Below are 22,957 nucleotides of genomic sequence, written 5' to 3' on the forward strand. Positions count from 1 at the left end.
TCAGGCAAAAGCCCCGTCGAGGCGCCAGCCCGCACCCCCCTCCCCCCAACTTTAGCACTTTCTGGAAATCATAAGCTCTCAGTAAAAAAAATAAATAAATATATATGTCTGTCTCTCTCTATATATATGCATATATATATGTATATGTATATGCACGGGAAGGCCCACGGCTGGGGGCCACGGCCAGGGCCACGGCCGAGCCTCGGCCAACCCAGGCCCCGCTCAAGCCCACCCTCTCGGCGGCCTGGCGCGGCGGGCCCCTGCGCGACGCCCAGGTTGCGGCCCAAGTATTGCTGCCTGCCCCCGGGCTCCTGAGGTAAAAGAAGGTGAGACGGGGCGTCCGGCGCGGCCCCTGCCGCCTTCATCTCTTCCTCTTGCCCGCCGCGTCCCCCGGCGGCCGCTCCCCAGGGGCCGGCTGCGGCTCGGGCGCCGGGGCGGCGCGGCCCGCGTCCTTGCGGCGCTCGGCGGCCCAGGAGGGGCTCCGGGCCAGGCGGCGGGGCCGGGCGGGGGCGCGCGGGCGGCCGGGGCCGGGGCCGGCGGCCAGGCTGCTGGTGCTGCTGAAGCGGCGCGCGGGCGTGAGCCCCGGCGGCGGCGGCCCGAAGAGGGACGTGAGCGACAGGCTGCTGAGCGTCTCCGAGTGCTCGCTGCCCGCGCCCCCGCCGCCCGCGCCCGCCCGGCCGCCCGCGCCCTCCTCGTCCGACGGGTCCATGGAGTCGTGGTGCGTGCAGCCCGGGCTGGTGGAGCCGCCGCTGCTGTGGCTGCGCTGGTGCGCCCGCAGCCCGCGCAGGCTGAACAGGCCCCGGCCCCGCAGGCTGAGGCGGCGGCGGGTGGCGGGCGACAGGCCGGCCCGGGGGCCCAGGGCGGGCGCGGGGGGCCCCAGGGCGCGCCGGGGACTGTCGCTCAGGGTCAGGCTGTCCTCCAGCGTGGTCTGCAGGCTGCCCGCCGAGCTGCTGCGGCTGGCCTCCAACGACGTGTCGCTCCCTGTGGCCTGGGGAGGGGGGTGGCAACGAGGGCTGAGGGCCGGCGGGTGTCCCCAGTCCCTCGGCTGGGGCAGGCTGCCCATCCCAGAGACGCGGCCACATGCAGCCCCTCCGATCCCTCAGGAACGCCCTTCAGAATACACCCAGGATGGCAGTGCTTCTCCCCTCCACTACAGTACCACCCATCCCAGCTTCTGGTGGCCCTCATGGTGGTCCCTGGCAGTGGCCTCGGACTGCACTCCCTGCCCCACCCCGTTCCTGGGTCCTCGGCTGTCAACCAGAGTCCTCTTACTTAAACGCACTCACACGGTGGCCTGAGGACCCCAATCCAGCCCTCTGGGGAACTTTCTTCCCACCCTCCTCCCCCTCGATCTCCCCCTCCCCCCCGGACCCCTCCCCCCTGGCCACTGCTGCCTGGAAATCCCTTCCCCAGACACCCATGTACCTCACCCCTCACCACCTTCCCAGAGCCTTGAACTGCTCCCCCCATAACCCCTTCCTGGTGCGATGTTCTCCCTAGCATGTATCACTCCCAAATAGACTACGGGTTTTATGCATTTCTTTTGGCGGACCATCTCTCGTCTCGCACCCCTGCAACACATACACTGAACAGTACACTGTAAGCCATGAGACAGGGATTTCGTGTTGTTGCCCGCTGTAGCCTCTGAGCCGCGCATACAGCCTGGCACCTAGCCGGGACCAGCAGCGGGACTAGCTCGGGCCCAGCTTTGCTTCCAGCACACTGTGGGAGCCGGGGCGGCTCCTGCTTCTCCCTAAACCCTGGTACCCCACCCCCCTCAACAGCGTGGCCTTTCTGCCCTGTGCTCCGTGCCCTCTGCATGCCCAGGAGGCAGCCCTGGCCAGTGCGGTACAGGTGATCCTACCAGCCAGACCTCCCATCCCCCAGACCTGCCCCTCCCTCTCCACCCTGACTCAGATGTCCCCCAGCAGGAAAGCTCCTGCAGACGGGGAGGTGCCCATACCTGCCGGAGGAGGCTACAGTTGACACTCGGTGACCGCAGGGATGCCCAGGAGCCCTGCAGGGCGATCTTGGGGAGGGTCCCAGCGCCAGGGCCCTTCTCCTGCCCTTTCTGGCTGGCAGACACCGCAGGATGGAAGAACTCCGCAGGCATGGGCAGGAGCGGGCTGGAGGGATCCGGGGAGAAGGGCCTCGGAGGCGCAGCTGGGGAGGGAGGAGAGGGGGCTGGGGAGTGGGCTCAGCTGGTGGGCCCCTGGAGGGTGCCTTCTAGGCCAGCAGGCAGAGGGCTTCCTCACAAATTGGCTGTGGAACCGAGGGCAAGTCTCCCGCTCTGAGAGTCGGTGTGTCCATTGCGAAAGCCAGAAAGAAACACTCAGCCAGCCACTCTGATTCCTGGCCACTGGGCAAAGACAAGCTTTCAGAGCCAGTGGACCCAGGCTCGAGGATCCCTGAGTTCCTTCCTCTTCGAGACAGGGACCCCGGGCTGGACAGCTTGAATGTCCCAGCGGGGGAGGAGGGCTTCCTATTCTTTGCCGTCTTATTATTTAAGGAATACACAAACGGTTAACTAAAGGGGATGGGATTTTATTCAACCAGAATGGCTCCTGGGTCCTGTGCCCTGACTCTGGTCCAGGAAGTCTGGGGTCTTGGCAGCTCGGCCATCAAGGCCATTGGCTTTAGGGAGAGTCCTTACAAAAATCACTCCACCCTCAGCTCCTGGAATGAGCTCGATGCCAGGCCTTTGAGAAAGTATCTGGGGTGGGCTCAGGGTCTTGGGGGTCTCTCTACGGCTGGGCTCATCTCTCTGCCCTCTTCCCCAGCCAGTGCTGTGGAACCAGATTCCCATCACCCTCCAAGAGGACTGGAGGTGAAGGTGAGCCCGAGTGACGAACAAGGGAACTAGGTCCTCTGTCCTCTGCCCACAGCCCAGCCACAAGCCCAAAGCATGAACACAGGACGCTGAGGGTAGGGTGGAAGGAAAAATTTCAGGACACTTTACAGTGGGCTTTCCGATGTTCGAAATCACCTTATCTGAAGATCTGTGGGATAAACACCTCTCAAATTCAGCTCTAGAAAAATACCGCAATAATTTGGCAGCTTTCCTTCTGCTTAATGACAGCCATGTGTGACCCGTTTCCCTTTTCACCACAGCTCCTAGGAGCTCAGCATGAATCTCCCATTAGACCAGGTTGCCAGATAATTATTATCTCACCTCTCTGTATTATCTGGCTCTTTTATCACTGTTGTATCAGACCTGAGAGTCCCATCTTTTATTGTCCGTTAACTGTCTGGTTCTTTCTGGACTCAATATAATTGTCTGGGCAGAGACACTAAGAAAAACACTCAGCCAGCCCCTCTGAAACAGTCGCCAGAGATCGGGGCTGTAGGGAGCCGATGGGGGCTCCCCCCCTCACCTCGGCTGCTCTCCTGTTTCAGCCAAGACCGGACGGGATTGGACGGGACCGCCTCCCTCTCCCACAGGAAGTTCTCAGGATCCGACGAGACAGCCGTGTTGGACAAGGGGCAGAAGCACTCGCCCACCTCTCCTGCGTGCATGGGCTCAGGTATGTCTGGCTCAGCCTGCATGAAAGAGAGATAGGCGGGTTAGGGTGGTGGACAGGAGCCTGCCACAGCTGCCTTTATGCCCCTGCTCCACAGCCCTTTGCTCGGGCCACTCTCATTGCCCAAGATGGCCTTCTCCTCGCCTCTTCCACCTGGCCAACGATGGTCATCTTCCAAAACGCAGGTGAAAGGGCCCCACCTCCAGGAAGCCCTCTCTGGTGTCCCAGGCAGGTTGCAGTTTCCTGCTCACTCCTTGCTTGGCCCTGAGATCCCAAGGGTCTTCCTTGTCTCTGCAGCCAAGCGCCTGGTACAGACCCGGGCGCAGTGCAAAAGTCAAGTCCAAGTTGGTGAAGGTATCAGAAGACAGGTCAAGCGGCTGCAGGGGCCTCCCTGTGAGCAGGATCGTGGGCAGGCCCCTTCCCTTAGCCGAGCCTCGGCGTCCACATCCATAAATGAGAGAGTAAGCCCTCCTTCCTGGGTCTGGCACTCAGAAGCTGGCTGGCAGTCCTTCCGGCACTCCCTGGGCCCAGCCTTTGCTCAGGCCTGCAGCCCAAGGTGACCCTTGCCCAGCAAGCTCCTTCCAGAGCTGCCTCAGGGCCCCCTTCCAAGGCAGATGGACCCCCTATGACTTGCTCTATGAGCCTAGAATAAAACCCGACTACACCTGCCGAGGCCCAGTCAGGCCCCAGAAACAGTGCACCCCAACACCCTGTGTGGGAGAGCAGCACAGGGGTGCAGGGAGATGCAGGAAGGGGCTGAGTGGGGGTGGTGGGGGTTACAGGAGTTAGGGAGGGGATGCAGAGGGCAGGGAGGGGACTGGAAGCCGGAGCTGATGGACAATGGCCCAGGGGGACAGTAGTGCCAGACCCAGGCTGCCCTGCAATCTAGGGAAAAGAGGCTCTCACAGGCAGGGCCGCATCCCTACCTCAGTCCAGGCAGTGCCTCTCCCTCCACAGCTGCTCTCGGCCTTGAGGTCACAAGCCCAGCGGCAGACTTCTGCCTAAGTCTGCCAGATGAAACATGGCCCTTCCGGGTCTCTGGGCCTCCTCAGATGGCCCATCTCAGGGGCAGAGCTTGGGGACCAAGCTGGGTGAGGAGAGCAAGCCGCTTCACTGCTCAGAGCCCCCGCATTTACTCAAGTGCTAAATGGGCCAAGTCATCCCTAATGCCAACAGCTGGCACACAGACAAACTGAGTGCAAGCCGGCACATAGTAGGTGCTTGTCTCTGGAGCCCCTCTCCTCCATCCTCTTCAGCCTCGAGCACCCCTCCACCCCCCACCATGAGTTTGTCCTGCTTGGAACAACCCCTATTAAATGGATAAAAAATATCCAAAGAAACAAGGAGTAGCTGAGGCCGCTGAATGCCATGACTGGGGTCCTGGCTGGGCCTGCTGCTGTGTGCCTTCAGGTCAATCGCTCCACCTCTCTGAGCCCCACTGCCCTGAGCCCCACTGACCGACAAGAGAGGAGGGCCCGTCACTCAGCAGGTGCCGCTTACATTTTGGTGCGCTGGGAGGCAGCAGCGTCAGCCTGCAAAGACAGCCCCACTAGCCCACTGGGGCTGCTCACCCTGCTGTCTCTGGGGCCGAGTGGGCAGGCTGCAGGATCCTCCAGACTCAGGTCATCACCCAGCAGGATGGAGGAGGACTTGTCTGAGTTCAGGGAGAAGGCCTCCGTCTCGGCCAGCTGCACCTGCAGGAGAAGTGGCCGCCTCAGGTCAGCCCGCGGGCTGGGATGGGGCAGGCCCGGTCCTCCAGAAAGACACAGGCACGTGGTTAGAGGGGCAGAGATCTGCTGAGCGCAGACGCTATGCCACCATGCACAGGGGGCCCAGTCTGGACAGGGGGTGGGGGATAACACGATGGCGTCACCGTCGGCACAGTGCTAGGCCGGGGCCGGCCCGAGGGCAGCCTCATCGCCATGGACTATGAACTCCAAAGCTGGTCCACTTGCCCCTTGAAGCTGAACAGCGTCGGTCAAGTCGGCCCAGGCCCTTCCCTTGGGCTGGCCCCTACCAGGCTCCACGCCGCACCCAGCACAAGGCGCAGCGCCCTCCGAGCCGCCGTTACCTCTTGCTTGTCATGGTGACACTTCTCACAGCCGGCCGGCGAGGAGTAGTGATGGAAGATGGAGCCGGACAGGTTGTCGATGATGGTCAGCTCCCCCTCCAAGGAGTCCTTGATGATTAAAGAGACGCTGTCCAGCCACAGGTTCTCCTAGGCGGACGGGGACGGGGTGGGGACAGGCGGGATTATCGGCCGGGTCCAGGGGGACTGCGGGGTGGGCGGGGCCCAGCCCCCTCATCACAGGGTCACCCCATCAACGGAGCCGAACAGGGCGGGGCCCAAAACGACCCAGGTTTCTGCCTGAGGCCTCGGAAGCCCGGCTGCCCCTCCAGCCCCGTGGTGCCGCCCTCCGCACCCCTGCCCACCTGGGCCGGAGAGTAGCAGCGCCGGCACAGGCGGCCCTCGGCGTCGCCCCCGCCGCCCGCCCCGCCCGGGCCCCGGCCAGGTGCCCCCGGGGAGCTGGCGGGCGGCCGCGGGCTGGGACCCAGGCCGTGGGCCATCTCGAGCTCCAGCTCGGCGTCCATCTCAGCGTCCTCCTGGGCCTCCTTGTTGCTGTCGTCCAGGTGCTTCATGAGCACGGCCACCACCACGTTGATGAGCACGAACTGGGCCGTGAGCACAAAGCTGACGAAGTACAGTGGCGACACAAACTGCAAGCTGCTGAGGCAGCTGCGCTCGTCGTGGGTGCAGTCCCGCAGCGTGTCCTGCGCCCGGGGCGAGGCTCCGTGAGGGCCGCGGCCTCACCTCTGCCCTCCGTGAGCCCCGCCCAGGCCAGGGCTCTCCACCGGGCGAGGACACGCGGTGCCTGCAGCCCCCGGCCCTGGGCTATGGGCCCCAAGGTCCCTCTGGCCCTGGGCGGAGTCGTGTCCCCGAGAATCCGAGCACTGATCCCAGAGCAGCAGTTGGGGGTGGACAGAGAACGCTTTCCAGGCTCATCTCCACCTCGCTGGGCTTCAGAGCCCCAGGCAGCTCCCTGGGCATCCCGCGGCCCTGCACTCCCCTCCTGCATGCAGTGGAGTGCTGGGTGGGAGCCCTAGCTGTCAGGACCCTCACCCCCAGAACCCAGCCTGCTTGCTCCCTCCCCAGCCTGCCCACAGGTACCTTCATGATCCCATTCCAGTTGTCGCCAGTGGAGACCTGGAAGAGCGTGAGGAAGGCCATGCCGAAGTTCTCGAAGGTGGCATGCCGGCTCATGCCCTCGCATGGGTTCTCATCATTGCAGACTGAACGGAGAGAAGAGGTCAGCCCTGTCCCACTACAGAGGCCCCTGCCCAGCCTGCCCTGCACCAGGGCCTCCCAGCCTCATCTCAGGATCCCCAATCCTTAGAGGTGCGTGTAGACTGTGTCTAGCCCACAGATGGAGAAACTGAGGCTCAGGGAGGGGCACGCAAGCTGGCCCTCAGACTCTGGGGAGCCTGGCTCCTCCCTTCACTTGTGGATCAGGTCCTGAGAGAAAGGATGCAGGGATGAGGGCCAGCCCCTAAGGGAGCCTCACTTTCTGAAACCAGCCCTGTGCAGGGCTGGCTCGGCATGAGCTGTGTCGTCCTCGGCCTGGGCCCTGCCCGCTCTGCTCGCTGGGGCGGTGCTGGCTCAGGACGGCCACTGGCACATGGGGCCAGAGGGGGCATCCTGGGAGGTCAGACAGCTGGGGGTCTCCAAGTCAGGGGTCCACTGCACAGGCCGAGGGTATGCAGCTGGGTCCAGGCTAGCATCACTCAGAGGCCACTACCCACCCCGGGGGAGGGGGTCGATGGCCAAGGGCCCCGTCCCCCCACAGGCCTGCTGTGGGGGCATCTCCCCGATACAAAGACCCTGATGTGACACTCTGCCGGTGTCTCCAGCTTCTCCACCCTGCTAAGGCCCTCCCCCAGGTCCCTTCCGCCCCCTGGCCAGCCCAGGCCTGCTGCGGGAGTCACTCACCCAGCTTCCCAAACAGCTCCACGCCCAGGGCGGCGTAGATAAAGAACAGCAGCATGAAGAGAAGGCCCAGGTTGCCCACCTGCGGGGGAGAGCAGGGGGCGGGGCCACCCTGAGGGTCAGGCTCTGTGCCCAGGGCTGCCACCCCCGCAGTGGCTTCCCGGGGGGAGGCCAGGTCCAGCACGGGGCAAAGTAACAAAATGCATGTAGAGCCTTTCCCCTGAGCTGCCAGTTTCAAGCACTTCTGATGCATTAGCTCGCTTACTCCCCGCAGTGATCTATGAACTACATGCTACCCCATTCTTGAGATGAGAAAGACGCGTCCTGAGTGGTGTAGTGACTTGCCCGAGGTCACACAGCTAGTGAGTGGGAGGACTGGGATTCAAACCCAGCAGGCTGACCCCGTGCACACAATCACTCTTCCACACACGCGTGTGGTAGGTCACGTCCCACGAATGCATGCAGACAGCGGGGGGGGGGGGTGTCTCAGCAACCATGCTGCTTCCTCCACGACGCCTGCCCGGATCCCTCCAGGAAGCAGTCTGACAGTGTGAGTGTAACCCGTGTGTCCCTGTCACCATGCTCTGTCCTTGAGAGCAGGGACATGACTGGATTAAGTCGGATCTGCCTTCTCCGGCCAGCGCAGGGCCTGGCCATGGAGGGAAGTGAGCAGAGGAATCAGGCAGGATTGTGAGCCCCAGAAGCTTCCTGTAAACCCAGCCACCCCCATCCCACAGCTCCTGTGGGAACAAAATACCCCAGATTATAAACCTATTTCAAATCCATCCATACGCTGGAGACCGCCTGTAACTCATGCTATGGATAAGATAAGGCTCGAACGTATCCTTGCCCTAGAAATGGAATATCTCCTGGAACCCTCAGAAGGCCTGCATGAATAGAATCAGAAGAGGGTTTGCATTAATTGTTGAAAACTAAACCATGTTAACCACAACCTCCTAATGTTTCTCTGCTCCAGAGGAGGATTTCCTTCTGAGCTGTTGTACAATCACACCAATCGCGCCTAATTAAAAGATGCTCGCTCGTTAGCGGTACAAGCACTTACCGAGCACCTACGAGCAAGGGAGTGAGCGTGGCCCTGGCCCTCAGGGCGGCTTCCCACCCTCTGCAGGCCCAGGTGAGCAGCACTTCTTAACCAGGAAGGACCTCACCTTCCCCCTCAGTGCCTCCTTCACCCTCAGCGTCTCCCAGAGCCAGCTCGTTGGCCTCCCTGCCTCCAGCCTCTCCTGCCACCCACTCCTAAAAGGCAGCTCTGCTGGAGGCCTCCCTTGTCCAGAACCTCTCACGATGCCCACTGTCCACAGGATAAAGCCCGAGTCTGCTGTCCTGGCATCGAAGCCCTTTGTGACCTAGCCCCCTGGACTCTCTCCCAGCCTGATCTTCCCACCCCAGACTCCGGCCAGCTGGAAACCAGACCACATTTGCATATTCTGTTCTCCCTACAGGGAACACCTTCTCTCTGGCTTTACCTGGTAAATGCCTCTGCCCCATCCCTCATAGCCCAGGTCACAGGTCACCTCCTCTGAGGAGCCATCCTTGCTGCCTCCTCCCTCCGCATGGGGCAGAGCCTGGTGGGAAGTGTCATTTTCATAGCACTTTACACAGAACGGAGAAAATGTCCAATGTCTATATGGCAGCTAATACATTTGGAGGGTGAGTCCCCCATCCTACGTGGTACTTGGCACGTGTGTCTCTTCAAGTGCTGATGTGACTGTAATTACTATTATGTTTCCTACTTGAAGCTGGGACCTCCTGGGCATCTCCATGTGACAAATTCCTCCGAAGGGGTTTCGTGTTAGGAAAAACCACACCTTTTCGAATGAACACCCCTGCTTGCTTTCCCTCCAGACCTGAGGAGAGCCGCGCTGCTTTCCCTGTGTAAGGGGGCTGCTGGGACGCCCACAGCAAACTTGAGAGTGGAACTCTAGCATCCTTAGCCCCTGTCCCTGAGACAATTAGCCTTGCTCCCGCCTTCCCAGGGCTGTTAATCTTTTATCCTCATTTTTATCGTGCTGGATTCGTGCCCTTTTTGTAAGATGCCTAAAATTCCTGAAGACTAGATGAGTCATAATGAATAAATGAATGTGTATGAGGCTCACCTCAGAGCAGAGGCCACCCTGGGGGGAGGGAGGAGGGGGGCCCTAAGGAGCCAGGACAGTGGGGGAAGGGAGCACTGGGATTGCGGAATTCCCCAGAGGATGAAACATGCACCCTCTGTGGCCCTGACCCTCTCTCCCTTCCACTGGCCAATGGGATGGAGGTGGGGGGAGGGGTGTGATTTCCTACTTCCTAGGGTTTCCACCCAGGGTCAGGGTCTCATACTGTCCCCACCAAACATGTCATATCTGAACCTCCCATTCACATCACCACCTCCTTCTGCCAAGCCCCCCTGCAAGGTCAAGCTCAAAGTCCCCTGATGTCTTCCCTGATTTCCCCGAGGAGTGTCAGGACCCCCCACCTTCCCCACACGGCCCTGAGGCAGCCTGGAGACTCCTGAGGGCCGCATATGGGTCCTCAGCGCCCAGCTCAGGGCCAGGAACAGAGCAGGCACTGTGAGCCCTTGATCAGGAAGAAAGAGGCAGAGGGGGCCCTTTCCCTCTATCACAGCCCCGGGCTCAGGGCCGGCTGGAGAAGGGAAGTCAGGGCCTGTGAGACACCGGCACCAGCCTGGCGGGCCCCCAGTAGGAGGGACTCTTACCTGGGGTAGAGCTTGCACCACGGTGTCCAGCAGGGCGCGCATCCCCGTGGCCATCTTCAGCAGCTTCAGCACTGCGGGCGACACCCCGCCCGCGCACTCAGCCCAGGGCAGCGGGGGTGCGGGGGTGCGCGGGTGCGCGTGCGTAAGTGAGGAGGAGAAGGGAGACGCCGGAGGAGCGTGTGAGCAAAGGGGACCGCTCTGTGATGCCGCACCATACGTAGGTGGGTGCCACTGAACACGGGTGTGCACAAAGACACGCGTGCACGAGGTGCGGATGTTGGTGTGAATGTGTCCAAGAGAAGGAGGGCACACACACACGGTGGGACTGAAGTGTGTCCGTGAGCCCGTAATTCACCGAGATGAGCCACGGTGCCCGAGTGCCCACATTTCTCCCTTCCCTCTGGCTAAAGAGGGCTCCAGTGTTCCGTGCTGAATTTCTCCGCACCCCCCCTCCCCGCCCCGGGAGCCTGGAGGCGATAAGCTGTTGCAGGTGGGGGAGCAGAAGAGAAAGAGGCACCCGGGCCAGCACTGAGGCAGGTTTGTGAAAGGAGCGGAGGCCCAGTTTTGGGGTGAGGGGGAAGCGAAGGTTGTAAGAAGCACTGGGGACTGTGCGTCCCAGCCAGTGCTGGACCCATGCCCGTGAGGAACTAGAGTAACTTCCCGGTGTCTTCCCAGATGCCCTGAGTTCCTTTCATCCCAACCCGAGACTGGTCCACATGGGTCATGGTGTTACAGAAGGCGGGTGTGGACAGTGGGCGGTGTGCTGGACAGAGCGGTCTGTGGACAAGGGCACGTGAGTGTGTACACATAGGGGGCAAGTGTGTGTGTCTGGTAAGTGCTCCTCCTGGCTGCTGTTCTCCCTGCTCAGCAGGAGGCCCGTCATGCCCACATGCCCCTCCCCCTGCCTGCCCCCACCCCATCACCCTTGCCCCTCACCCCGGGCGATGCGCAGAACCCGCATGATGCGGATGATGGTGGGGTTGATGGGCAGTGCTGCGTTGATCTCAATCTCCTCCAGCGTGATGCCCATGACGGATAGCAGCACAATGGCCAGGTCCAGCTGGTTCCACCTGCTCGGCCGGGCAGAGGAGGGCAGGGGTGGGAGGCAGGGTGAGGGGTACTCTGGTTTAGAAATGCCTAGGTTGGGAGGAGCATCCCAGGTCTCCACCCTCCTACTATGGCCCGTGGGGATGTGTGGCCACCCTCCCTACTAGCCCCACCAGACCCCACTGGGTCTGACTCCCTCTCTGCCCCCAACAGCCTCCAATCCCTGAAACAAGAGCTAACTAGGCTAAATAAACATCTCTGGCCTCCTGCAGAGGAGGAAGAATGAGCTATGACTTCTAGATCGGAATCCTGAGCCAGCTGCTCCCTCCATGTGACCTTGATCTAGTCCATCAACTTCTCTGAACCTCACTTTTTCCTCTGAAAAGAACTAGCATGAGGTATGCCCTGTTCTGCCTGTGGGTTATGGAGGACCCATGAGAGATGAGCTGAAGAGAGGTGGGAGAATGCCCTGCATCCACCTGGTGGGACCATAATCACTTCCTGTTCAGAGCTACAGGCAGCACCTGGGGGCCTTGGCCGTCAGTGCCCATGTATTGGTTCCCCTCCTCCGGATGCTCCAGGCTTCCCCAGGGGTCAGGACTGCTTCCCCTTCCCGCAGGCCACTCCATGCTGCCCTAGCCCAGCCACGCTGCTCACCGATCCTTGAAGAAGCGCCTCAGCCCAAACGCCACCAGCTTCAGCACGGCCTCCAGCACGAACACAGTGGTGAACATGTAGTTGCAGTATTTGAGAGCCGTCTCCAGGGACTATGGAGTGCAAAGAGAAGCATGATCCAGACCCCATGACCTGCCGCCCACCTTCCTCCACTCGGAAAGTCTCTGCTTTTTAAGGGGAGAATTTAGTCCATTCGCATTTAATGCAATGGCTTCTCTATCTGCTTTAATTCCCTCTATTTTAATTAATGTGCACTATTTGTTTTACACTTCTGTTTCTTCTTCCCTATATCTGCTGATTTGGTCCAGTTAGCCCTCTTTGGAGGCAGTATGAGGCAATGGTTAAGGGTCACGGTTAAGAACCAGGCTACTTAGATATGACTCCTGGCCCAGCACACACTCCCTATTCACTAGGTGACCTTGGGCAAGTCACTTGACCTCTCTGGGATTTAGTTCCCAAATCTATAAATGGGGGATGATAACATTACCTAACTCAAAAAGTTGCTGTACAAATTAAGTGAAGTAATAGTCCAGTGCTGGGCACACAAGAAATATTTGGTATTGTTACCCTACTTCTTCATGTTAATTTGGAAGGTCTACCATTACTGTTTATTCTGCTAATGGCTGCCTTCCTTTCCCTGCATTTATAATACACCTCTCCTGTCATTTAAAATAAGATACCAATTCCTCACCTGGAGGCTCTGCTTCACCCGGCTCTAATATGTTGAAGCTTTTAGAATGCATTTGTCCCTACATGCCCCTCACAAGTGCTGCAGGCAACTTGCTGGGAACTTGTCATTCTCCCCCATGCCAGTGTTTGCTTCCAATGGTTTGGCCACAGGAATGCCTCTCCCCCAGGCTCCATACGCCTGGGCAGTAGTGGAGGCCATGTGGTAGGCCTTAAACGCAAATCTGAGTTCTAGTCCTGGCTCTGCTACTTATAAGCTGAGTAATCTGGGCAGCATTATTTCCTCTGAGCCTCAGTTTCTTCCTCTACAAAATCTGTAGAAAGGCTCCTCCCCCAACTTTGGTTGCTGTGAGCATTAGAGTTAATATTTGTGTGTGTCCTGAAGTGTCACATTGCACACATCACTACCACTGGTACCCATGTTCAAGGCTGGGCCCAAATGACACACCTCCCCACTCACCAGGTACAAGTGACATTTCCCTTTCTCTCATTTGTCCTACCAGACCATGAGCTTCCTGAGCACAGGGCCCCAAATGGGGGTGCTGCTCAGACCCTCCTGCCTCACCCTGTCCCTGGGGCCTACTGAGGACCCAACTCTACCATGTGACCTCAGGGTGGGGCTGGGCCCGGGGCTCACCGTGGGCTGATTGTAGTGCTCCAGGGACATGGTGACCACATTGAGGCAGATGATGAAGGTGATGAAGATGTCCAGGTAGTGGCTGGTACACATGGAATGGATGAGCAGCCGGGTGGGACAATAGGTGGCATAGTAGGGCAGCCGCTGGGCCTCTGTGGGGGAGGCAGGGGGTGGGGAAATGGCACAGACCGCAGAGGGTTGGGGCCCAGGTGGGGGAACAGAGCACATGGAACAGCACAGGGGAGGGAGGAAGCAAGGGGAGAGATGTCAGAACACTCCAGGCCCTGAGAATCAGAGTTAGGTCTCCTCCGCCCAGCCAGGGGGTGGGGGACACACAAGGAGAAAGGATAAGAGGTGGGGGAGGACAGGACAATGACTGTTCCCATCTACCCCAAACATGCCCATGGCAGGGGCTCCGGGTCTGCTGGGGGGAAAACGGGGGTCCCACAGCTCAGGGCTATGCATCCAAGCCTTTGGCCACCAGGGGGTCACCAGTGGACTCGTGGACAGCAACAGGGGATCAGGTCACCTGGACAGGCAGATGCTGAAGGAAGGGGCAGGGCCAGGGGCCCAGAGTCGACCCTCTGTTCCCTTCCCGCCCCCGAGGCCCAGAGGCTGGGGTCAGACCCAGGCCCCCGGCCGCTGCACTGGGAGGGTGAGGATCCAGGCGCAGGCAGGGCAGGCCCCGCCCTCCGCAGCCACCCACTCACTCCTGCGCTTCTTCTCCAGGCGCCGCAGCCGCTTCTCCTCGCGCCGCCGCGCCTCCTCGGCCTCCTGGTGCTGCCGGCACTTGTGGAAGTTCTCCACCACGACGCCCACAAACATGTTGAGCACGAAGAAGCTGACGATGAGCAGGAAGGAGATGAAGTAGAGCAGCATCCAGGGGTTGTGGTTGGGCACGGGCTGCGGGGAGCAGAGGGGGTGAGGCAGGCGGTGGGGCGCCGCGGTGCTGAGCCTCGGGGAGCTCCCACAAGCCCACCCCGGCTGTAACACGCTCACTGACTCTCACTGCCCTCAGCTCAACTCCAGCCCTTGCTCTGGACACACAAGGGCCTCCTGACCTTCCAGCCCTGCCGAGTCCCTCCACCACCTCCTGCCCTCGACTCACAACTCCCTGAACGTGGGGCTCTCTCACCTCGGGCCTGTCCCTCTGCCAACTGGCTCAGCCCCTCTCCTCCTCCTGCACTTGGTTCTAGACCCACAAGGCTCTGACCCTCCCTGCAGAAGCCAGCGTGGCGTGCTCTCCTGCACAGCAGGGGGATCTGTGAAGCAAATGCAACCCTGACTTACGCTACCCAAGAGCACCTTAATGGTGGAGGATTCAGGCTAGGATGGCGAGGGATGGGCCATGGCTGACAGGGGGAGACACTGGGCTGTAGGTCCCGCTGATGCCAGTTTTAGACAACTGGGCCTCAGAGACACCATGTCCCTCCCCCACTGCCCTCTGCCCAGGCCCCAGCCCCCCCCCACCTGTTGGTCCACAGCAACAGCGTCCAGTCCATTGTACATGATGTTCACCCAGCCGTCCTTAGAGGCCAGGACAAAGAGGGACATCAGGGCCTGGAAGACACAGGAAGGGGAGGGCCTGGGGTGGTAGGTGCGGACAGCTCTCCATTTTTCTGCCTTCAAGAGGCAGAGAGACAAAGAGGCCTTCCCTGAGATGACAACAAACCATTCCTGAGGACCTACTATGTGCCTGCCACATACCCTGTGGACACTGCTGCGGGTGGAGGAGCACTAGACCAGGAGTCCTGGGTTCGGTTCTGAAAATGAACTCAAGAAAACTCATGGGCTCTTGTCCCCTCGCCCACAGAATGTAACTAATGCTTAAGTGCCTGCTTGCCAGGTCTGCTGAGACTTGAAACTAGAAGGTTCCTGACAAACATGAGGGGCCCTGGCACCATCACCCCAAGCTTGCCTCTAGCCCCTGAAAGCAGGAGCTTACGAGAGAAGTCAGGAGCCATGGGTATCGCCCAAGCTGTGCCACTCACTAGGGCTGAGTGACGTGGGGCAAGTTTCTCAGCTTCTCTGGGCCCCAGCTTCCTTGTCTGTAAACGGCAATAATTACACTCACTAATGTGAGACTTCAAATGGAGGAGTGCCTAGGAGACACCGGCGAAGGTTCCTACACAGATGGCAGGCCAAGGCACGCTCGTGTCCCCTCAACAGGACTATGGGCTGGTCCTATAGCAACAGCACAGTGCCTCGCACACAGTAGGTACTCAATAAAGGCTTCCTGAGCCAGACGGCACCAGTGCCATTCTTGCAGAGCCCCGACCACCAGCGGTTGACCAGAGGTCACACACCCCACTCCAGAAGCTCCCTGGAACTTCCAGCACATTCGCTCATTGGTTGTGGCCCAGGGCCCCGGGGAAGGGAAGTGGGGTTCTGGGATGGGTCTCCTGCCCCGCACGGGCCCCTCCTTCCCCGTGCCCGGGGCACAGAGTCCTCCTCTCCCCTTCCAGTTGGAAATGGTGCTGAGGGCTGCCTGAAAAGGGCTCAGGCCCAGGAGGTCAGAGCAAGGGACACAGAAGGAGACATTGTGGCCAGGGAGGGACACGAGGCCCTCACATGCCAAGGGGCAAATGTTCCTGTGGGCTCTGGATCACAGGGGCCTGAAGTGCAGAGCCTGGGCCCGGGGCACACACCGCTGCTATCGCTTCCCCATTTGCAGACAAGGGCACCGGACCGCAGACACCGCGACTTGCCTGAGTGGCCCAGCGAGCAGCCAAAGGCCCTGGGCCGTGCTGTAACTCCCCCAAATATGCGCTGAGAACACCTGACCTCTGGCTCCAGGGGCGTCAGCCTGGCATCAAGCACACCCGGGATAGGAAAGCGCTAGAGATGCTCCAGGGGAACAGGGCCCGGGGCCTGGCACTGAGCTCAGGGAGTCGGGAACAAGCTCATAAAATGCCCCCACAGGCTTTCCCTCAGCTTCCTGGAACATCATCTTTTTTAAACCTCTGTTTTATCAACCATTGAGTCGTTAACAACTTGAAAGGCACCGCTTCTGGAACATCCGGAGGGGCTGGGGGAGCTTCTGTGTCCCAGTTCCTGACCCCCTTTCCCTGCCCACTCGCTGCTTCTCTACGGCCCCATGGCTCCTCTTTCAGGGGGCATGAGGAGTGGGACCCCCGGCCATGTGAGGTGAGAGTTCCCATGGCATCCAGCCAGAGGGTCCCCGGCAGAGGAGCAGGACACAGGCCCGGGGTCCCACAGACCCAGATCCCGTTCCCTCCTTGTGCGACCTGGGGAAGGCACTCCCCATCTGATCATACCCAGCCACCTGGCTGGGCCCTCAAGAAACAGCAGCTGTGGGGCGGAGGGACGTGCGGGGGGTATGAAGCTCTTTGGAGACAGCCCGCTGGGGGTTCTCATCCAGGGCACTACCTGATGGGCCACACCCAGCAGGCCCCCAGGAAAGGGGACCAAAGGAAAGGCAGGAACTGGGCAGGGGGTCTGACCACCCACTGAGGTGGAGAGCAGAGTAGATGGGTGCTGGGGGAGGAAACCCACCCTGGGCCAGGGGCTTGCTATACTTTGTTACCACTGCCTGCCTGACAGGCCATCACATTCCCATTTTACAGATGAGGAAACTGAGGCTCAGAGAGCCCACACCTACAGTAAGTGGCACAGAGCTGGGATTCACACCCAGGTCTGGCTGTCTCTAGAACTCCTGTCAGGGTCTCCGGGGTAGGGGGTGGGGGCCAGGAACCAATGTTCACTGCAGCACCTCCTAAGCCCATGTACTCTGAGACGCTGCACTCAGGGTCTCTAAGCCTCACGCTGCCTGTGAAGTGAGTTCCGCCCACACCCATTTTGCAGAAGAGAAAACCAAGCCTGGACAGGAGAAGTCACAGGGTCAGTCCTGGCAGAGCAGGACCCCAGCCTGATCTGTGACCCCGGGCTGTTGGCGCTGAAGAGCTTGTACCCCCATCCGCTGGGGGGCGGGGTCAGGGCAGGGGTATGTGGGCGGCGCTCACCTGGCCCAGATTGTCAAAGTTGTACTTGTGGTGGACCCAGCGGTAGTTGGCGGCCACGCAGTCAGAGCGGTTGGTGATGTTGCGGGTGTCCACACCCAGACAGTGGTAGAACTTGCCCTTGAAGAGCTGGGGGGAAGGACCACAGGGTTAGCGGATCCATCTGCCAGTGCTCCCAGGGGTAGGGGATGCACATCGGAAAAGGGACCCACTTCCTCTGTGCCGTAACCTGGGCCACACCATCTCACCAAGTTCCCCAACGTGAGGTAGGGCTACTCTCAGCCCATCTCACGGATGAGGAGACTGAGGCCCAGTGGTGTTACGTAATTTTCCCAAAGTCATATGAGGTTTAGGAAGGGGCAGAGCCAAGGTCTGTCTGATTTCTGGGCTCTTTCGCAAACCTTAGTACTGGGAATGTGGGCAGGGACTCCACGGGAGAAAGTTGCCTGCATATCCCTAAGGGTGAGAGAGAGAAGTAAAGGGACCCTCTCTCGGGACCCAAGCACTCTGCCTGGAAGGGGCAGGGCCACTGTCCACATGGAGTTGCATCAAGCCCTCCTGCCCAGGCGGCTATTACAGATCTCTCAGCAGCCCCAAGGGACACCTGTGCCCAGAGCTCCTCCACACTCCACCCCGAACACAGGGCCAGGCGAGGAGCCTGGGGGCTTCAGCTCAGGACTCAGACAAGAAAGAGGAAGGTCTCAGCTTAGCTCAGACCCCAGAGGGCCCAGGTCATTCTGGCCATCCCCCCGTCACACACTTTTATGATGTGCCTCATTCCTCCTCCCTGTCTAGCCCTAAGGCCCCATCCTATTCCTGGCTCCAAGCCAAAATCCCAGTTAGCTCAAGGCCTTGCCTGTGTCAGAGACTCTCCATGGTCTCTACCCCCAAAGAAACTAGCCCCAACTTCTTAGCTGCCATTCCAGGTCTCTCCCACCTTGGGGCCCAGCCCACCGTCTGGCTCCCGTCTCTGCACCAGCCATATAGCTCCTGAGCTCACCCCCACACATCTGCCCACTCTCCCCTGAAACACCTTCCACCCGCAGACAGAGTGTGGAATCACTTCTCCTTCAAGGCCCAGTGCCCAGGCCACTTCCTCCAGGATGCTTTTCCTCTCGCCCCCAGCCCAGCCCTGTGTTTCTGTGTAGCTTGGACCCCTGTGATCCCATTTACCCAGCCTTCTTTGCACTCCGACATTGAAGTCTGTGTCTGCCCTGCTCCCTGGACTGGGAGCTCGAGGCTGGGAGGGTCGTGGGTGCTCTACTAGGGCCACCTGAGCCCCCAGGTTGGTCAACACAAGGTCGGGAGAGTTGAACAGGAAATGTGGAGCCTCTTCCTTGACCACGAAGCTCACCCCAGTGCCTGCCCAGCCTGAGCACCCCTCACCTGCACCCCCAGGATGCCGAAGATGATGAAGAAGGCACAGCAGATGAGGACGATGTTGCCAATGGGCTTGAGGGAAGAGATAAGGGTCTCCACTACCAGCTTCAGACCAGGGGCTCGGCTGATGACACTGGAGGCAGACAGGGGCCAGAGGCACCTTAAGCCCACAGCCATGTCTGGAGATCGCACCCACTTTGCCCAGAGTCACCAGGGCAGAGAACCCCAAACCCCAGAGCTATATGTACAGCAGGGCACTATGCCCTAACTCCATCCCCTGGGGGTCCACACCTCACCATCATCTGGAGACTGAAGGCTCGAGATGGCAGTGAGCCACCCAGGGACACACAGAAAGTGGGTAGCAGTCCTGTGGGCTACCTTCAGCCCCGCCTTTCCAGCACCCTCCTCCTGCCAGGGTCTCCAGGCTCCTCCCCCAGGAACATCCCTGTCCCCGCTAATCTGGCATGTGCTACCAGAGGACTGAACGGGTAAGGAGGGCCGGAGCGAGGGGTCCACTTAGACCCCCGGGAGCTTCACTAGACTGTGCAGGGCTTTCCCCATCCGCGGAGGAGGAGTCCTCACCGCAGGGGGCGTAGGGTGCGCAGGAGCCGCAGGACCCGAAGGACGCCTAGGATCTTGGCTCCCCCAGCCGAGGCCACGGAAACCACGATGTCGATGATCGACACGAACACGAGAAAGCCATCTAGCACGTTCCAGCTACTACGCAGGTATGCCTGCTCACCGAAATACAAGCCCAGCGAGACCACCTGGGGGCGGGGCGATGGGCGGAGTCAGCCGGACTCGGTGATTGGGGACGGGGCGGGGTGTGGCCAGCCTCAGCGAGGGGGCGGGGCAAGGTCAGGTGGGGCTGGAGGGGACCAGTCAGGCAGAGGGCTGGGCAGATGGTCTGGCAGGGGACACATGCCCCACCACCCCCTGAAACACAGGCCCAGCGGGCCACCCCGTTTCCTGCTGCCCGCACATCTGGCAAACCCAATTCAAAGCCAGGCGCTCTGGGAAGCATCCGGAAAGGAATCCTTCCCCTGCGCCCCACACCTCCAGCAGGTACCCACATTACACGGTAAATGTTTTCCTACATGAGCCTTTCTCGCAGGATGTGAGCTCCTGCAGAGTGAGGACGTGGCTGACACCCTGTGGGTCCCTGGAGCCCAACCCAGGGGCTGGCACCTAACAGGGATGGGCCTCCCAGGCCCCCCGCGGAATGTGGCTGATGGGCAGGTGAGTGACAAGCTTTTGGAGAGGCTCGTCCAGAACCAGGGTCCCCAAGCCGGGGGCGGGAGAGGGTCCCAGGTGAAGCCGGGAGCTACCTTCAGCGTCATCTCGCCTACAAAGATGGCTGTGAAGATGTAGTTCGACACAGTGAGGAAGATACGTTCCTGAAAGAAGAGAGCTCTCGTGGGCCCAGGGGCTCCCAGAGCTGCTCTGCCACCTGCTCAGGCTCTAGCCTGCAGCCAAGGGGCACCCTGCTGTACAGTCTCAGGAGGCGTCAGTCCCCCCCGCCCGCCCCAAGGCAAGCTCCTTCCTACCACACCTCCGTCCATGGTGCTTGGTGTTGGGTCTGGCTGAGCTCTCCCAGCCCCCCAAGCCCTGCACAATATCCCAGGCAGGCCCTAGGGACCTGCCCCTCTGCCTTGTCGCCTGCCCTGCCCGAAGGCCGCAGTCACTCACGGTGCTGCCAGCCTCGATCTGGGGCCTCTCCAGGGCGATGGTGATGCAGTTGAGAAAGATGAAGGCCAGGACGACGTAGTCGAAGAGCTTGTGGGCGATGATGGTCTGACACAGGACTCGGAACCTGGGCGAGGAGGGGTGGGCATCACGTGAGTGTCAGTTTGCCCCTCGCCTCAGCCGGAAAAAGGCAGAGGGCCCAGGCACACATGGGGACTAGGATGGCTTAGCGGAGCTGACATCTCTCTTCTCTGGCCACACAACAGGTGGTGACTTTGTGGCTGCTCAGGGTGCCCCCTTGGAGTGGCCTCCCCTGAGCACACGGCAAAAACCGGCACCGCAGGAGAAAGGGCATCCGCCTTGCCCTGGCACTCAAGGCCTTCCAAACACTGCTGCAAATCTCCGAGCCCTAACCTCCAGCCACTCGGACACACATTCCCTGATACCCTCTGCTTCTGCCCCCAGGGCCTTCCCCCACGCTGCTCCCTCTACCTGGACCACAACCCCTGCTTCACCTACTGGAATGCTCTCTGCCTCCAAAACCTAGCACAAAGGCCTCCTCCTCCAGGAGGCCTACTGATGCCCCTTCCAGATGGGAGCACCCCAGGCTACGTGAGGATTTGTCCAACATGGTGCCAGCACAAGAATGGCCCAGACTAGGGATCTAGAACACATAGATCCTCCCCTTCCCTGGCAGAACCTCCTCCACTGGACCAGGAGGGTCCTCTGGGGTACAGAACACCCTCCACCAATAGCTTTGCCTGGCTTGGCAGAAATCTCTCCCTCCCAGCCACGCCAGCCCCCTACTCTGCCTTCACACCAAGCCTGGACTTGCCCACCTGTTCTCGGGGGAGAAGAGGTAGACAGACCAGTCCTCGCGGACCTCGCACCAGTTAGGCTTATAGACGTCAATCATCTTGCGGACGCGGAAGCACAGGGTCTGGCAAGGCGAGGATGGAGTGCAGACAGGTCAACACTGCGCAGAGCTGCCCGTCTCCGCCCACCCCAGCCATACACCAAACTGGGGCCACTGGATGACCTGCAAACTCTCCCAGCGAGGCCAGGACCCTCGCCCCACCCAGGGCAGGCAGGGAAGGAGGGGCTCTCTACTGGGGGTGGGGGTGGGGGTTCACGGGGGGGGGGGGCGTCTGTCCCACGCTAGCCCCGCCCCTCGGGCCCCGCCCCCGCCGACCCTCGATCCTCGTCTCTGGCCCCTGGCCCCCAGCCCCACTCACGTAGTCGATCTCCTCCTCGTCCTCCCCGCGATCCCGGCGGTCGTCCATCTTGGTAAAGACATCCTTGGCAATGCTGGGCATCCTACCGTTGCAGTCTTCGTGCCCAGGCGCCGGGCCCACCGCCCGCCAGGCCGCCCGGGGATGGGCGCCCACGGCAGGCACCAGCTCGGCCAGGTCCATCGAGTCTCTGGTGTCGAGGGACAGCGTCCGGCGGTGGTGGCGGTGCCGGTGCGCCGGGTGGGGGCCGTGGTGCACGTGGTGGGCGTGCGGAGCGTGCAGCGGCGCGGCCCGCGGCGGCCCCTCATCCCGGGCGCCCTCGCAGGCCCGGGGGCCGCCGCCGCGCTCCGCGGAGAGCAGGGACTCGTGCTCCGCCGACAGCGGCTTGTGCTTGAGGCTGTTCCAGCTGGAGCGGCGGCTGGCCCAGGCCCCACTGCGGCCCCACGGCCCGTAGTAGGAGCTCCGGGAGCTGGACTGCAAGGAAGCCACCACACGCACAAGCCACTGTTGGGGCTGAAGGCAGCCTGCACACCCACCGAGGCCCTAAGAGGGCCACCGGCCTGGCGAGTGGGTGACAGAACAGGCTAGGCCCCAGGGGTCCTCTCCTTGCCTGGCTCTCACTCACGGACATGTGGGCACCTCTAGGATGTGGCCACATCTCCTCCCACCACCTCACTTCCCTTGAGAAAGCTACAGCAAGTTAGGGTGGTCTTCCCAGTTTACAGGTAAGGAAAAAGGCTCAGAGAGGGCTGTAACTGGCTCGTGGTCACACAGCTTGAAAATGGCAGAGGCCAGATTTGAGCTCTGGTATGCCTGACCCAAAGCCCAGCTCTTTATCTGCACTTTGTGGCCAAGATACAAACCTAATTCTCCATAAGGGACCTACTGGCACTACTCATTCATTCACTCACTCATTCTTTGTTGCCGCATCCTACTTTGCCGCTGAGCACCCAGGAATGCAACGGACATGGTCCCTGCCTGGTTCTAACGGGAGAGTCTGGTCCCCTAAACCTGGGCACCAGCCTGAGGCTGGACTGACAGGCACTTCTCCCCTGGGTCCCTCACCACACACCCCAGCAGGGAGCACGCATCCAGAGCACCCCACAAGGACTCACGAGGGAGCGCTGGTCATAGCTCGTCCGGCCCAGTGACATGACACTGCTCTTGCGGGAGCCCAGGGCCACCAGGACAGGGTCCGGCTGCAGCGAGAGGCGGGGGGCGGGGGCGGCTGCCCCGGCGGGGCCCAGATGTCCACCCAGCGGGAGGTTGGGGTCCAGGTGCCCATTGGGGGTCATGGGGATTGGGCAGAGCTTGGGATCTGGAGGGGTGAGATGGAGACAGAAAGCGGGGACAAACAAAGAACAAGAGCAGAAGAAGTCATGAGACAAAGAGACAGGGATGGGAACAGAAA

General features: G+C 60.8%; 1 protein-coding gene across 1 annotated transcript in view; it reads right to left on the reverse strand.

Moving 5' to 3' along the window:
• Positions 1-361: 361 nt before the first annotated feature.
• CACNA1I (calcium voltage-gated channel subunit alpha1 I) overlaps positions 362-22,957 on the reverse strand; it is a 101,037-nt gene continuing 78,441 nt past the window's right edge. Inside the window, exons 15-36 of the mRNA XM_026479264.2 lie at positions 22,662-22,864; positions 21,550-22,020; positions 21,154-21,254; positions 20,318-20,441; positions 19,957-20,025; positions 19,211-19,395; positions 18,635-18,761; positions 17,252-17,377; positions 14,739-14,828; positions 13,979-14,171; positions 13,269-13,420; positions 11,927-12,036; positions 11,159-11,292; positions 10,223-10,293; positions 7,510-7,588; positions 6,691-6,812; positions 5,955-6,293; positions 5,593-5,739; positions 5,093-5,215; positions 3,375-3,540; positions 1,964-2,163; positions 362-988 (exon numbers count right to left, since the gene is read on the reverse strand). Coding sequence (XP_026335049.2) covers positions 362-988; positions 1,964-2,163; positions 3,375-3,540; positions 5,093-5,215; positions 5,593-5,739; positions 5,955-6,293; positions 6,691-6,812; positions 7,510-7,588; positions 10,223-10,293; positions 11,159-11,292; positions 11,927-12,036; positions 13,269-13,420; positions 13,979-14,171; positions 14,739-14,828; positions 17,252-17,377; positions 18,635-18,761; positions 19,211-19,395; positions 19,957-20,025; positions 20,318-20,441; positions 21,154-21,254; positions 21,550-22,020; positions 22,662-22,864 — 3,959 coding nt within the window. The remainder of the gene's footprint in view (positions 989-1,963; positions 2,164-3,374; positions 3,541-5,092; positions 5,216-5,592; positions 5,740-5,954; positions 6,294-6,690; positions 6,813-7,509; positions 7,589-10,222; positions 10,294-11,158; positions 11,293-11,926; positions 12,037-13,268; positions 13,421-13,978; positions 14,172-14,738; positions 14,829-17,251; positions 17,378-18,634; positions 18,762-19,210; positions 19,396-19,956; positions 20,026-20,317; positions 20,442-21,153; positions 21,255-21,549; positions 22,021-22,661; positions 22,865-22,957) is intronic.

This window comes from Ursus arctos, unplaced genomic scaffold (assembly GCF_023065955.2).
Source record: "Ursus arctos isolate Adak ecotype North America unplaced genomic scaffold, UrsArc2.0 scaffold_21, whole genome shotgun sequence".
NCBI classification, from domain to species: domain Eukaryota; kingdom Metazoa; phylum Chordata; class Mammalia; order Carnivora; family Ursidae; genus Ursus; species Ursus arctos.